Below are 16,459 nucleotides of genomic sequence, written 5' to 3'. Positions count from 1 at the left end.
CAGAAATGGAGAGTAGTTTCTTGGCAACCGAGTTGTGGAGAAGAGTTTGAAATCATTGATAGATGATTTCGAGAGTTTTGTGTGGTTGTCGAGGAGTCAAAGGACCGGTTAAAGCTCATGGTTGAAGACTTTGATCAGGTTCTTACCGACAACGGAGATTATTATTAGCATATCTCATTTTATTATTAGTTTTAGTCTTATTAGCATATCTCATTTTATTGTTTTGCCATTTAAGTTTTTCAATTGTTTTTTAAAATTTAACTAATTATGTACTATAAAAAATAACTATGGTGAAATTATAAGAATTATATATTTTACAACTATTTATAATATATTTTTTAAAATATAATAACATTTTTTATTTTAATAATGATAATGATTTGTTTTGTTACTATAATGTAAAATGAGCGCATGGTATCCACTCTTATTATTGAATAAGACATATTAATTAGAAATGTAAGATCTACTTATTTGATGAATTTTCATTTAATAGTAATGATATTAAAAGTAATAGAGAACATAGTTAATAATAATTCTTGAGAACTTTACTGGTTAAGAAATTATCTTCCCTTTACCCTTGTCTCATCGTTATTCAATGCTAAAATGTATTTTGACCCGTGCATAAAATTATTATTAAGACCATTTAATTTTATTTTCGTAATAATTAGAAGTAAATAAAGAAGTTAAAAAAATATATTATATTTTAAATAATGATAAATATGATTCAAGATAAAAGAGACAATATAAATTTTATGTTATATATCCATTTGAGTCTATATTAAGATTGTTATTGTTTTAGAACTAAATTTTATGCATGTTTGTATATGGATGGTAAACATATACATTTGTTATTGAAAAAAAATACATCACTTTTTATATTGATTTGGATCTTAATCGATATAAAAATTAATTTCGTATATTAACTATTGTTGTACTCAATATAAAAGGTAAGACTTTTTGTATCAATTTATAATCGGTATAAAAAAATTAATTTTTATATTGGTTATAACGATAATCGGTATAGAAAGTCCATCTCTTATTGAGATTTTTTCTTTTTTCAACCAACTTTTTATATTAATTTTAAAACTGATATAGAAAATGAACATTTTATATCGGTAGTATAATTAGAATAAAAAGTTGAATACTTTCTTTATTTTCTACTTCTATACCAATTCAAAAATCCATATGAAAAGTCTCTTTTAACTAGCATAAAAAGGCTTTTCTGACATAATGTTTCTTTCGTATCTTGTCTATTTGTAAACTATAAATTCTCTACCTTAGAAAATTAGACTCATTTGTTGATATTATATGTAATGAACATATTTCTTGTGTAATTTTATATATATATATATATATATATATATGTTTTTTTGTGCTTAATGCTTGTTGTGACTTGATCACCCATGATTTGTTTATAGTTTTTTAGATGTTTAAAAATGTCTTTTGAACCTATAACTGAGTTGAATACCTAATGAAGCTTTTATCTAGGAATATAATATGTTTTCTTAGTAATCTTAAAACTTTTGAACTTAATATATGATTTCTTGTTAAGGACTTAATAAATTGGAACTTGATGAGTTATCATAGGTTCAAAGTCACTAGGAGTAGGATTTAAGTAATCTTGTGAGTTGATTTTGACATGAATTTGGAATTGAGATTATTGTGTATAGATGAAAATGAAGTTGATGAAATATAGTATTGACATTTGTAAATATTCTATGTTAATTTCCTGTTGCACACCAAATGTTTCATAAAAATATAAAAAGAATTTTTGTGTTTTGTAAACTTTCTTATCATTTGAGTTGTGAATTGTGAGAGTTGTTATTTTGATGCATAAATTCCTATGAAGATAACAATATTCATTACTTGTTACGTGTGATTGATGCACTTATCATTTTTCATTAACAATTCCCCAGTCCATGATTGAATGACTTATTTCATTAAGAACAAATCTGTATATTTAGCTAAAACAAATTTATTTCTATCATCTAGCAACATTGAATCAAAACTTAACCCACTTTCTACTTAATTTAAATTTATGAAATAAAATGAGTGATCATATAATCAAAATAATAAGCATAAATTCCATAACGCATACCTAAAGAAAAAAATGTAACATTTGAATAAACAATAATGCATAGAATTAGAGAAATTTACATTCAATCCTAACAATAGAAAGTCTGATTACTCAAGATAATAAATTCAAATACAAATATTTGGAATTGTTGTCCTTTTCGCATAAATTTCCTAAAATCTATTACAAATAATACCTAAAATATTTTAGAACTAAACTAGAAAATCAACATACAAATAACAAAATAACAGAGTATGACTCTGTTTTTATATAATTTAAATGTGCATATTCCTTAATTCCTTGAAAATATATTTAAAAACATGACAAACAAATCAATTTCTTGTTTTTTTACTCCTCTATTCCATATTCTGTAATTTATAATAAAATAGACCTGTTTTTATCAAAGCTTAAGTCAATTTCATATATAATAAATGTCAAAAGGATATGAAATATTAAATAAACTAAACACTTATAAATGAAATGAGTACGGGAATTATAAACTTCATATATTTATATTTATCAAGCTAACCTTTGCTAAAATCTTAAATACACGATTTAATCTTTTATTTTTATGTATTTGGTTCATTTTCTACAAAAGGTAATTTGACGAAGACATAATAAATGCACATTCATTCAAATAGAAGAATAGATTGCATTGAAACATTTAATGTTACCCTGGACATCTATGAAAACAAATGGAAAGAACATCTCCAAGTCTTAGTGGCTAGAAAGGATTTACAATAACTCTATATAAAAATAAAATCCTAAGTTTGCAAATCTAGATTTATTGTAAAATTAAAGTATTTTTAAACTTTTAAAATAAAATATTACTACAACATTAATAATTTTAATACGTGCATTAAATTGGAAAATTCAGTTATAGTTCCGCCTGGAAACAATATCCCTCTAGATAAAAGTTTACTTAAACATAGTTCGTCTTTCTATCAGTACACTCCCGTGGTGATGTGTAAACACAGAAAAAAATATCACCACAAACTATCACGATCCAATAGGTACATATACTATTAGTTTATGTGTAGTAGTACAATATCTGGGTCGAGTGGTTAGGAAGTGACCGATGGATTATGTATAATACCATGTCTATACTGAATTGTATTCGGTTTAGGAATTGAGATATTAATGAACCAACAATTATTTAGGATAATGATACTTAGACAACATTTTTTTGAAAACATTTGAACATCATCTACGTGTCATTGTGTGTTGGTCCATGGTGGTGTTTATGATTATTATTATTGATTATGGAGTAATTTTGGACCAATCATACAATGACACGTAGATGATTTTCAAATGTTGTAAAAAAATGTTGTCTAAGTATCATTATCCAAATATTTAATTGGACCAGCAAATATTTGGACCAATAATCTAGCAAATAATAGTGGAATAATCAAAGATATTTGATAAATGATATTGATGAGCTGAGCAACCGAAATATTGATGAGCTGTTTATGAGCAACCGACTGGATTTTAAAGTAAATCTGTTTAAAGGTAAGTCTGTTTATATTTTATTGGCCTGCGACAACCTATAAATACAGGACCAAAGTCAAAAGCTAGTTCTACCCACACTAAAAAAATATTCAACAGTAATAGCAATTCAGCCAAAACTCCTTAACTTAGGCCTAACTTCAGCCTCAGATACCTCCCCGAAACAGTTTTTGTAATAAAAAATAATTACTTTTGCTAAACTATTAAATAATTTGTTATTATAAGGGAATTTAATATTTAATTAATCATTAATTTCTTTGTTATGCAAGTAAGATCAATAAATTTCATTTTCCCATGGTTTCATTTATTAAATTATTTTTTTGGTATCTTTAATTTTTTTTATGGATTTTAGTTTTAATATTAAGAAAATCATAATCTTAGTCAAACTTTCGATTTTATGCACGTTTGCTTATTTATTTATTTTGAACTATTTAAATTATAAATCTAATATATCCACTTCAGTTGTTGTATAAAATTAATTCATTAAATAAAAAGTTAAAAACGCAGACAAATGAAAATTAAATGATCGATTTTTGAAATGTGAAACAAAAATTGTTTAAATAAAATAACAGTATAAGATTTTAATTTAGTGCACCTTCGATGGTTTTTCGGAGAGACTTATGTGCGGCTCGTAGGTTTAAATTAGCGACAGTTAGTCCAACCTAGCAAGACAAATATGAACCAAACACCTTCATTCAAAACAACGTCTTTCGTTGAACCACCGCACTAACAGCATTTAGAATTGCAATGACCTATTCTCAGGCCTTTATTATTTGATAAATAGTTTATTGATTATTGATATATTTCATTTCTGAGAGAAAATTTGTAGAATTAAAATTACGTCTGTTTTAAGAAAAATATATATATTAATATTAATATGTAATTAATTTTTAAAAAGTATCTTTTATTTTTCTCTTGACAAATTTATTAATATATTTAATATTTTTTAATAATATATCAACATTAATTTTCACTTAAAAAATATATTATATAATACAATATCTGGACTAAGCGGATAGGAAATGGTCGACGAATTATGCGTAATACCATGTTTATATTAGGTCGTATTCGACTTAAGAATTAAAATGTTAATAGACCAACAAATATTTGAATAAGTAATCTAACACATGATAACGGAATAATTAAAAATATCTAATAAAAGATATTGATGAACCACCGATAAATCTATTTAAATTGAGTGTATTTATTTTTTATTGAGTATGTGACAACCTATATAAATACAGTACCAAGGTAAAAAAATCACTAGGTTTAGAGCAAATACTCTCTTTAGAACAAAAGCGAAGAACAATATTAATCACTAAATCATACAAACTCATACCGAAATAATTACTAAAGATAAAATATATTAATAAATTTTAAATAAAATTAACATAATTAAAATTATTATATTAAAAATAAAATATACCAATATATACGAAATAACTATATCTTTGCCAAAACAAACACCTCCAAGATATAAAAAGAAAATTTCTGCAAAAGTTAATCAGTTCTGATTTCATTTCCCTTTTTTCTTCTTCTTTCTCGCAGAAACACACCATGTCGATCTCAACTTCACCTCACTCACACCTTCTTCACCCAAACCGTAAACGCTTTCTCTCCAACTACCGTATCCACACCACCGCCACCCTTTCCCTCCCCTCTTCGCGCACTTTCAGGCCCATCCAATGCGCATCTACGCCGGCCCAGGCCCAAGACCGCGTCTTCAACTTCGCCGCCGGTCCCGCCACCCTGCCCGAGACCGTACTTCGACGCGCCCAGTCCGAGCTCTACCTCTATGAAGAATCCGGCATGAGCGTCATGGAGATGAGCCACCGTGGCAAGGATTTCATGTTCATACTCGAAAAGGCCGAGGAACATCTACACACCCTCCTGGAAATCCCGCTGGGCTTTTCCGTCTTGTTCCTCCAGGGCGGCGCCACCACCCAGTTCGCAGCCGTGCCGCTCAACCTCTGCACCCCTGACGACCCCGTCGATTACGTTGTCACTGGGTCGTGGAGCGATAAGGCATTCAAGGAGGCCCAGAAATACTGCAAACCCAGTGTGATTTGGTCTGGGAAATCTGGAAAATACACAACGATTCCAGATGTTAGGAGTTTAGAGCAGAACCCAAAAGCTAAGTATTTGCACATTTGTGCAAATGAGACTATTCATGGGGTTGAATACAAGGACTACCCATCTCCAGAGAACCGCGATGGTGTTCTTGTTGCTGATATGTCTTCAAATTTCTGTTCCAAGCCTGTCGATGTGTCAAGGTTTGGTGTCATATATGCTGGTGCCCAGAAGAATGTGGGCCCCTCTGGTGTGACAATTGTGATAGTGAGGGATGATCTGATTGGGCATGCGCAGGGTATTACTCCTGTGATGCTTGATTACAAGATTCATGTTGAGAACGGGTCTCTGTACAACACTCCTCCTTGCTATGGCATTTACATGTGCGGGTTGGTGTTTGAGGAGCTGTTGGAGCAGGGTGGGTTGAAGGAGGTTGAGAAGAAGAATAAGAAGAAAGCTGAGATATTATATAATGCAATTGATGGGAGCAAGGGATTTTATAAGTGTCCGGTGGAGAAGGATGTGAGATCATTGATGAATGTGCCCTTCACGTTAGAGAAGTCAGAGCTTGAGGGAGAGTTTATCAAGGAGGCTGAAAAAGAGAACATGGTTCAGCTGAAGGGACATAGATCTGTTGGTGGCATGAGGGCTTCTATTTACAATGCCATGCCTTTGGCTGGAATTCAGAAATTGGTCGCTTTCATGGAGGACTTCCAAGCCAGACACGATTAGAGGAGGATGCTTTTTGTTCCTAGCAGTTTTGGTTTGTCGCTTCGTTTTATGTTGGCGGGTACTACGTAGAATTTTCACGTGCACTTTGATATTTTCCAGAGGATAATTTTGGTCCTGGTTTAGGTTTAGGTTCGTACTTATTAATAAATTATAATCCTCTGTTGTGAGCTTCTATCAGTCCATGGAATGAATTCTGGTTAATCAAAAGTAGTTATAATTATTTTCTTGCTGCAGGAACCGCTCATTTGTTAATAAAACTAGTACGAATATCATAGTAATACACCCACATATATTCTAATATAGTTAATAATATAGTTAATAGTTATTAGTGAATTTTATTTTAGAAATATACTAAATATAGGAAATTGAATTTTAGAAATATTACCTTGTACCAAAATATTGATCGTAGACACGGTTTAGGAGATGTTAACAAATTAGTTTAAGATGAGCGGTTCCTGCAGCAAGAAAATTCTTTCACATAATTAATACCTTAAATTTATTGATTTTTTAGTGCACATTCCTAATTCAATTCCTTTAAGTAATGACTTATTATTCCCACACAACGTTAATAACTCATACATAAAAATAGTTGATAAAAAGAAAACTTCAATAAAAAAAATATATTGTAAAAATAACCTAAAATAATGTTAATCTAAATAATTGTAGTCACCATTAATAGAAAATAATGTGGCACAATACTAATAGAAAAAAAAAACTTTGTTACTAGTAATTGATTTTTTTTTATAAATTTTGATAAAAAAATAACATTAATCAACTAAAAGGATCATTAATGTTTAATAATTTTTTATTATTGAAGGTAATTGAAATATTTTGTTTACAACTGATGAAACATATACATAACTCATTCGATTATTCTATCAATTATTCTCTGAAACATATACTTATAGGTGAGTTTGAGAGTTCAAACATCATACACTTTTTTCTTGGTTGAAATTTATTAAGAGGGTGAACTTCAGTCCATTATTTGTATTTGCATTTTCATTTGTCTCCATTATTTTTCTCAGCACTTTCAGTCCTTTTCTGCCGTTCCATCTTTTCTAGGTAGTTGATAAAGGAACTTCTCTGATAGATGCTTATTCTCATCTGTCTATTCATTTCAAAGTGGGTCAAAATTAATATTTTAACCTACTTTGTAACAAAAACCAGAAAGAATTCCCAGTGGTTATTGCTTACCTTGCTGCATGTTCAAGGATGGATAATGCTCACGTACTCTTCCAATAACCTTTGCTGGTACACCAGCCACAATGCTTCAACACAAGAAACATTCCCTTTATTACATAGCATAACTTAGTGGAAATTGCAAGTACAACACATTGTTAAAAGTTCATCTAAACTTACCTGTGAGGAGGAACATCTTGTAACACAACGGAACCAGCAGCTATCATCACACATTCACCAACTTGTAAATTCCCAAGTATAGTTGCATGAGCTCCAATGAGCACACCTTCAGCAACTTTGGGATGCCGATCACCTGTTTCCTTTCCAGTGCCACCCAAAGTTACACCCTGCCAAAAACTGAATTTGAGAAAAGAATTATCCAAAACTATCATACAAGACATTATGAAACATCACTCACTTGCATCAGTGAAACTCTGTTTCCAATTATAGCAGTTTCACCAATAACAACACCTGTCCCATGATCTACTAAAATTCCATTCCCAATTTTCGCAGCTATAAATGAAACGGTTGGAAGTAACCACTTGAACGATGAATGTAACAGATGGAAAATATAAAGATGAAACTGGTTATTCTATCAAGGAAATTCGTTATTCACTTCATTCTTACTATACTAAAGTATTCCTCGTTTGCATGCAAACATCAACCTAACATACCTGGATGTATATCAACTCCAAAAACCTGCAGTGGAGAAAATAAGGGGTTGGATCATCAGCAACTGTAGTATGAAATACCCTTATGAAGTTTTCTCCTTTTTTTTTTACCAAGTGCAGACACTACCTCACTAACTCGACTTTGCAAAGCTAAGGCTAAAACTTTGCGACCCTGGCCCCACAAAGCATGAGCTACTCGATGTACTTGCAAAGACTGATAACCCTGTCAGAGAATAAATCCTATGAACGAAAGGGAAAAATATCGAGGGAAGGGCACAAATTATAGAAGAAAATGCTCTGAATGTTACACAAAAGCACCATAATATTCAATCAAATGCTTCAGCATAATGAACAAGTTAGTACCAATACATGATTCAGAAACATTAACCAATAGCACCCTCCTCGTAGCAAAGTACATAGAATGTAAAAAATGTAACATTCCTTTGCATAAATTTATTTATACACGACCAATGAGACAAAAGTATGGCATCATCAGAATGTTTGCACTTAATTTCTAGTAGTTAGATTGAGATGTGAATCAATTAAATGTTTTACCTTCATATATAAAAGTGCTGAGCAATATGACAAACAAGCAGGATCGCGATCTTTAAATGCCTATAAGAAAAAAATTCCGAGATGAATCAAATCAGATCATTGTAAAATGCAAATTCCAAAGTGATAGAAAGTGAACTTCATGTACTACTCCTACACATAGAGAACATCAGTTACCTGAATATCCAAGCGAATCGAATGTTGGATACCTTTATCATGCTTCATCACAGTAGAAAATATATCCATCAGCTGCGTGGCCAAAAGAGTAGGCTTTTGGAGTCGGTTGGCCAAAGCAAAAGCTAATGCTTGCTCCAAGCAATCATGAGACAGAATAGTGGCATAGAAGAAGCTACTTAAAATTGGCTCCCTTTCTGCCTGCACCCAAATAAAGGTATATCATTAAGCTATATATCAAACATGTAAATGTTCTCCAGCTATCAAAATATTGGAAATGAAGCACCTAAGTTCATATTTCATCATATAATTAAACACAGCTTATGATTAAAGGGAAAAAACAGAACAAACAACAACAGCAACCAAAGAAGGTGAGGGAAAAAAATGATGGGCACCTCTAACTGTGCTTCTTTTCTGACATCATCCCAGATAGGATCAAAACAATCTGAATTTTGAAGTGAAGAATCCAAGACAGGGTTGGGAATTCCCATGGCATAAACGGGGAAAACTTTCTCCAAATGAGGAGGCCAAAACGAAAAGGAACCAACACTATCAGGTTGGGCTTCCTCAGCTTCATGTTCAGACAGAGTTTCAGGAAGATAATTCAAGGTCTTGTGGCTCAGATGAGCCATAGTTATTGAGAGAAAAATGAAAGTGGTGTGTTCTTAGGTGGCTACTATTGGGCAAGTGTGCTATCTATGCAGCCGTTACTATTATAGCTGTAGAATAGTGGAGTTGTGTTTGCTATCAGAAACATTGGATATAATAATAATTTACTCTCAAATTGACACCTTTAGCTTCTTCTTTTTGGTGTGTTTATACATCTTACCCTTATGTTTGTTGTTTAGGCAATAGAAAATAACCAGTAATCATTATAATTTCGTACTCAACAATTACTTAATAAACGAATAATCAGTAAAGAAAAAAAGAAGTACACTTGTCTTCCACAAATCTTCAAGTCTTGTCTCATTGGATGCTTCGCTGCCTCTTCTACATTACGAGGTGGCTGTTTTTGCTTCTTTGTCCCTTCAGAATATAAATTTCCTATAGAACCAAAATGCTACCATAGAGAAAATCACACGTCAACCCAACCAACAAAACAGCTATAAAACAAAAAAAAAAAAGTAACCTTTTATTAAATATTACTTCATTTATTTCGATTGGAATTTTTGTTTTAATAATTCATTATTAAAATAAAAGTTTAATTCACTTAGATAGTGTAAGGACCTTGTTTTATAAATATATTTATATAATAAAAAGGGATGGGGTGAAAGAAGAATTAAGTTAAAAAGAGGGGGGTCTTTATTAAAAAGGAACAACAATTTTATATTTTACTGAACTTAAAAAAAAAAAAAAAAAAGAAGCAAAGTTGAGTTCATTTTCCTAAGAACACACTCTCTCTCTAGAACTACTTAAGCCTTTATTTCTTTGCCTTCTCCCTACCGAATCTTCAAACTGAACAGATGCATTTTCGTTCAGGTGGCATCCATGCGTTCCAGGAGTCGAGAGCTTCGACTTGAATCGATTGGGTTCTCGTTATTTCGCCGGTAAGTCGTTTCTCCCTTTCCTTAGGCCTCTAGGGTTTTGAGCATGCAACAGTTCTGTTGATGCATGTGTCTTTCGTTTCTGTCCTTCCAATCTTTGTTCAACGGTAGCTCTAAGAACTATTCTTGATCACCGTTCTGTGATCTGTAGGGTGTGGAGTGTGACCCGGGGTACTGTAGAATCAAGCTTTGGTATAGAGGTGTGAAATTTCCAAGTAAGGGGAGCTGATTTTTTTTTTTTTGGAATTTATTTTATAAAATATATGCATGTTGAATTTGAACTGGTGTGATTGTGAAACTGTCCAGCAAATTTTAATTTTACTGGATGCCCAAATTGAAACTGTCCAGCAAAATAATATCTCTTATGCTAAATCATTAAACTCTTAAGACCATTTGTTTCCCTTTAACAAAAGGGACTAATTTGACTCAAAATTTTGAAAGTGAGGACCCATTTCAAACACTTTTAAAACGAGAGACTAAATTGAGATTTGTCAACGAAACTAGAGACAAAATTGACTATTAAACCAATATTCAAATAGTGCATGTGAATTTGATATATATGAATTGTCTATGTTGAAATTAAGCTGTTTTGGTTGAAATTGATATGGTTGGAGGATTTGGAGTAAGGGCTCTCTGATAGCATGTATATGGGTATTAAATAAGAGTACAAGTACTGTTTTAGAGTATTGTGAAAGGGGGTAAAACATAAAAAATGGGCGTTTGAGGTTTAGAGCACAACATACTAGTTTAAGTAACTTAAATAAATTAATTAAAACTGGTTGAGAGTCTTTCTTTATTGGTAGGATAGAGGGGACTTAAGAACCTGAGTTGGCACATCCCTGATCATAGAGCAGCCCTGGCCTGGTCCAGTCAGTTGTGACTAGTCATATGTGCTAGCGCTGAAGGTGAGTCTGATGCGCTCAGTCATCTGAACCCTCTCCGGTGACCAATTGGGTAGTGACATGAGGTTGGGAGCAAACATTCTGTGATGATGAATAATTTAGCAAGCAATTTCATAATTAAGGGAGCATTGTAAGTTATTTTGAGGTAATTCGTATCATAATATATTATATTATTAATGTATAGATTATATATATGGTGTTACGTGTGTATATATATATATATATATATATTAGTTTAATATAATATAGGTATAATTACGTAGGTTAATGAATTATATTAATATAATATAGTTACATATAAAAAAAATTAGTAACATATATAAATTATATTAATATTATACAACAGTACGTATGTTATTATATTTTATTAATATAATATAGTTTTATATATAATAATAGGTTCGTATAATATAATGTTATAATATGAATGTTGGTGTAATATAAATTAAAAATGTTTCTGCAATGGTCTAATAGAAAATTTATGATAAAAGTATAGTTTAATATAATTATTATAATATAGCTGAAAGAAATAGGGTTTTATATTTGTACAGGGTTTAGGCATTGAAAATAAATTGTAAAAGATTATGGTATTGATTAACTTAGATTAAATTAGGGAGTAATTATTTTTATAATTTGTGATTGGTGAGTAAGGTATTGTTGAGATTATGTATATGTTGATTGTGACAAAAAGTATATGATTACAAAGTGATGAAAGTATGATTCAAGTGGTAAACTAAGTTCCATCTGTGCAGAATCTCTTGGTGAGATTCTTAGTGTTTTAGAATGAAAGTAGGAGCTTAGTCTTGGGGGTCTTCCTGACGCTCCAATGGTCTTTCTTCTCACGTAGAGAGGACTGAACCATGTGATGAGGAGTAGCAGGAGGTCTTAGTCTTGGAGGCTTCCATCATGCTCCAGGGCACGGAACAGACTAACCTCGTGAGTGTGGCAGGGCGGGGGAGCCCAAGGCGGTGGAGCCTAAGTATCACAATCCACCACGAGTGCATGACCCGCCATAACTCGACTATCATTCTAAAGTCCGGACGAGTGAAGTCTAGTATTTAACATGATATGATGAATGTTTTATATTGTTTGCTTTAAATTAATATCTTGTATGTACATGCTCTTAATTGTATGCTTTTTATATAATTAGCTCGTCCTTGCAATTGCTTGTGTTTGTGCCATGTTTGCGTTTGTTTCCCTTGCGATGATCATCCACTTGGATGAGAGCAGATGGCGAGGAGATACTTTGGAAACAACTCTTGATGGGGAAGGAAATGTTGCTGCCTAGTCCTCTAGGCTTTAATTATCTTATCCTAGGATATTTTGAAGAAACTTTGTCATGTCCTAAGTTTTAAACTCTTTGTATTTTAAGGGAGAAACTCTAGTACTCCAAGTTTCCAAATTGTATTGTTTAATGATGACTGTAATCCTATTACTCTTAATTGCTTTCTAGTATTATTCATGGTGATGCCTTTATTATATTATATATCTTTATAATATAATTGGGATGTCACGGATGTAAAATTTTATATTAATCTAAAACTATTTAATATGATATTTATACCAATCGTAATTCACATGGCATGTACTTTTTTAAAATATTCTAAAAATATAAGTTATTTCATTATTTGTTCACTTCAGTAAAATTTGATATATAATTCAAAGGTTGCATTCACAAAATTTACAAGTTATTTAGTATATAATATTTTATAAAAGTTACTTAAATCATTTGATCCATTTTACATCATTATTAGTCAAATTAATAACAAATGTACAATTTGTTAATTTTTAAAATGACCAGATACAGGCTTTACTTGATCTTCACGAGTTTTTAGACATCAGTTTGAAGTTACCAATCAAATTCTTCAAACAGATTACTTTTGATATATAAAAGCATACTAAAAGTGTTGTTTTACATTAAAATGGTCCTCCTTTTAACGTCAAAATCATTTTAATTTATATATCATTAAGGATCAAGCCTTGAATAATAAATTGATAATTTGTTCATGTTTGGGAGATTAAATTGGATTTTAATTGTTTAGCAAACGAGCTAAAATAGAGAAAGAAGATAAAAGTATATTTTCGTTCAAAATTAGGTGACTTGATATAAGAAAACAAAAAGTAAGATTTTATTTGAATAATTTTCTTATAAATTTTACTTCGATTAAAGTAACAAAAAATAAATGTTTTAATACACTAAAATGAAATTGTTCGTAAGTTATAATTATTTTTTTAATTTCTATTTCGACTAATTTAATTATTATTTTTATTTTCTTTTTTCTATAAGAAAGTTACCCTGCCTAAATCAAAACTCAAATATTAGATAATAATAATAATATGAGAAAAGTTTAAGAAGTGTAAAATGTGCCACTAATTATTAAAAAATATTTACATTAAAAAATATTGACAAGTTAATCTCAATTAGTTAAGATAAACCAGGGTTAAAGAAATATAATAACTTAAATAATTTTTATCAATTAAACCCTAAAATATCTAAATTTTGGTTTAATTTTTTTGTTGTAGGCAAAGATCCCATATCAATAATGGCAGTGACAATTTCTCACGTCTCAAATATTATAGCAAAATTTAAAGATAATTGGGTGGAACTTAATATAATAATTTCATTAATTGATTTTTTTAGAAAGGTATATATATATATATATATATATATATATATATATATATTGTTACTGAATAATCTTTGTTAACATGGTATTAAAGTTACTAGTTTGCTTTATAATAATATAGAAATAATCTCATCCCATCCCATGAAGCAAATATGAATTTTGAATTTCTTTTATTCCTTACACAAATTAATGGATTCTTAAACCCACCAAACTCAATTTAACTTGGACAGGAAGTGATGGTGTCACACAAAGGGAGGAATGAGATGAACCTGTATCTGATTATTTTCTTTTCCTTTGTCTTCGTGTGCATTAAATAAAGAGGAAAAAAAAAGTTTTGGAGTAAACCAAAATATCATTATTTATTTATTTTCTATAACATATATATTTATTAATAAAAATCATTGATTTCTTATTTTAAATATATATATATATATATATATATATATATATATATATATATATATATTCAGATATATATACCTTAAAGAAATCGCATTTTATAAATGATAGTGGGAGACAAGTGTCACGTTCTATTTTAATTCCTTAGGTTAGTTGGAGTAAGGTGTCCAGTACATTAAATTCCCTGCAACAGAGAGGATGTGAGTTTCCATAAATTGGAAGTCAGGTAGTAGGGAGTAGACTGTTCGGTTTTTGGGAGCTATATTTAAAGTGGGATTTTAAATTTGGTGTTACTTTCTGCATGCAACCCTTCCTCTTCATCTTCCAGAACCTCCATTTCTCCTCTTTCTCTCTAGAGCTGCTGCAACTTCTCTCTAAGTTTTTTCACCCTTTTCCTTCTTCGATCATCAAACCACTTTCAGATTAATCTTCCCGGTGGCAAGATCTTTCATTTGCACCGATCAGATTTCCATTTGAACCGGTAAGTAATTATGTCTTTTGAAGTTCCTTGTCTTCCTTGCATGCAAGAACCTTTTCATGCTTGCATGTGTTTGTTAATTCATTCTCTGAATCCATTTTGTGTATTTGATGCATGGTGGATGCCTTTCACCGATCAAACTTTAGATTTTGAAAGCCATAGAAGTAGTTGTTGTAAAGGACTTAGAAGCTAGCTGGAATTAGAGGCAAGGGAAACTTGTAATTTAATTATGATTTCTGCACTTGGATATGGTATGCTGGAATGATTTTACATGTATGAATTGGTTGATTTTGTGATACTGCATGTCTGTTTGAACGTGTTGATGATTGAAAAATAGATATAGGGTTAAGTTGAAAACTTAGTAAAATTCTGTAACTATAATCGAGAGTCATTAGGACCGTTCGGTTTTTCCCAATACGTTCGGTCTTGACTGAATTCTCTTTGTAGGGAATCAGTTCATGACCGATCGGTCTTATAAAAACTTATATTGATTTTCTCACTACTTTGTTTAGTCTAAGTCATTCCCAACGAGTTATGAAAATTTCTTTTGTGATTTTACAATATATACATATATCATCTGTTTAAAACGTTTGGTCACTTAAGTAATCGGTCATAGATCGAGTGCTCGGTCTTAAAGAGATACTCGGTTTTGAAGTGCTCGGTCATAGACTAGCATTCCGGTCAATTAAAGTACTCAGTCTTATACTAGCACTTAATCCTTGGAGTACTCGGTTTTATATTAATAATATTTTCCTTGGAGAGTGTTCGGTCTTATACTGACACTTGATTTCCAGAGAGTGTTCGGTCTTGTACTGGCACTCGGTTTCTTGAACAAAATTTCTTTTATAATAAATCATTTGGCCAAAGTTGTAAAGTACTTGGTTTAAGTTATAAAGTGTTCGGTCTAAGCACCCATACTCAGTCTAAGGTACTATTATTAAATTTTAGACCTCCTTCTCAAACTAAGTTTTTATATATTCGACCTTAAATAGTATTCGGTCTCCCTAAAGTTACCCAGTTGTTTGGCCGTTCGGTCATCTCCCTAAATTATCTATTGCTTCTGAATGTGATAGTGTGTATTCAGTTGAATTTGGTTATATGATTATGTAAGAGAATTCTAAGGAGGAATGTCTCATTATGGGTGATGATTGGTAAAGTATGAACGTGGTCAGACTCTGCTGTCATTTTGTTCCTGATATTCCGTGATGACGCCTTCTCATGTAGAGGAGGGTAATTCATGTGTGGGAATGGCAGGAGGTCCACAATCATAAGATCAGATGGTCGTTTTGGGACTAACCTTGGGTGACAGCTGATGAGTGAATGTCAGTTACTACACCACACCGGGTGCTATAAACGTCGAGCTACACTGTTCATACAGTCCGGATAGAGTCTAAAGTGGTCGGTTATCATAGTTTAAGCGTTCGGTTTTTGATTTCTATACTTGCATGATGATTGCATGATTTGAATATTGTTTTTGATCATACCACTGTGATGTTTAAATGTATGTGAGTTTGGATTAATTGAATTAAATAAGCTTACCCTTATTTTTCT

At 31.2% G+C, this 16,459-nt stretch overlaps 2 protein-coding genes across 2 annotated transcripts; one reads left to right on the top strand and one right to left on the bottom strand.

The window, feature by feature from the left end:
- The first annotated feature begins 5,038 nt into the window (after nucleotides 1–5,038).
- On the top strand, nucleotides 5,039–6,608 carry LOC106768312 (phosphoserine aminotransferase 2, chloroplastic). The gene has a single exon (XM_014653384.2). The coding sequence runs from the start codon at nucleotides 5,138–5,140 to the stop codon at nucleotides 6,380–6,382; it is 1,245 nt and encodes a 414-aa protein (XP_014508870.1). The 5' UTR covers nucleotides 5,039–5,137; the 3' UTR covers nucleotides 6,383–6,608.
- A 601-nt stretch (nucleotides 6,609–7,209) lies between these two features.
- LOC106768315 (serine acetyltransferase 4) lies at nucleotides 7,210–9,690 on the bottom strand. Its single transcript, XM_014653389.2, has 9 exons — nucleotides 9,354–9,690; nucleotides 8,962–9,159; nucleotides 8,788–8,847; nucleotides 8,360–8,455; nucleotides 8,236–8,260; nucleotides 7,980–8,074; nucleotides 7,742–7,908; nucleotides 7,577–7,650; nucleotides 7,210–7,490 (listed from the first exon to the last, which is right to left on the bottom strand). The coding sequence occupies exons 1-9, from the start codon at nucleotides 9,588–9,590 to the stop codon at nucleotides 7,483–7,485; spliced, it is 960 nt and encodes a 319-aa protein (XP_014508875.1). The 5' UTR covers nucleotides 9,591–9,690; the 3' UTR covers nucleotides 7,210–7,482.
- Nucleotides 9,691–16,459: the final 6,769 nt, after the last annotated feature.

The sequence above is a fragment of the Vigna radiata genome, chromosome 7 (assembly GCF_000741045.1).
Source record: "Vigna radiata var. radiata cultivar VC1973A chromosome 7, Vradiata_ver6, whole genome shotgun sequence".
NCBI classification, from domain to species: domain Eukaryota; kingdom Viridiplantae; phylum Streptophyta; class Magnoliopsida; order Fabales; family Fabaceae; genus Vigna; species Vigna radiata.
Note: the sequence above shows the minus strand (reverse complement) of the source record. Positions and strands in the feature narration are given on the sequence as shown.

Excerpts from the sequence above, each read along its gene's own strand:
- LOC106768312 (XM_014653384.2), top strand. The coding sequence starts at position 5,138 with ATGTCGATCTCAACTTCACCTCACTCACACCTTCTTCACCCAAACCGT.
- LOC106768315 (XM_014653389.2), bottom strand. The coding sequence starts at position 9,590 with ATGGCTCATCTGAGCCACAAGACCTTGAATTATCTTCCTGAAACTCTG. Across the intron at positions 9,160-9,353 it reads GAAAAGAAGCACAGTTAGAG|GCAGAAAGGGAGCCAATTTT; the intron begins GTGCCCATCATT and ends ATTTGGGTGCAG. Across the intron at positions 8,075-8,235 it reads TGGAGTTGATATACATCCAG|CTGCGAAAATTGGGAATGGA; the intron begins GTATGTTAGGTT and ends TTTCATTTATAG.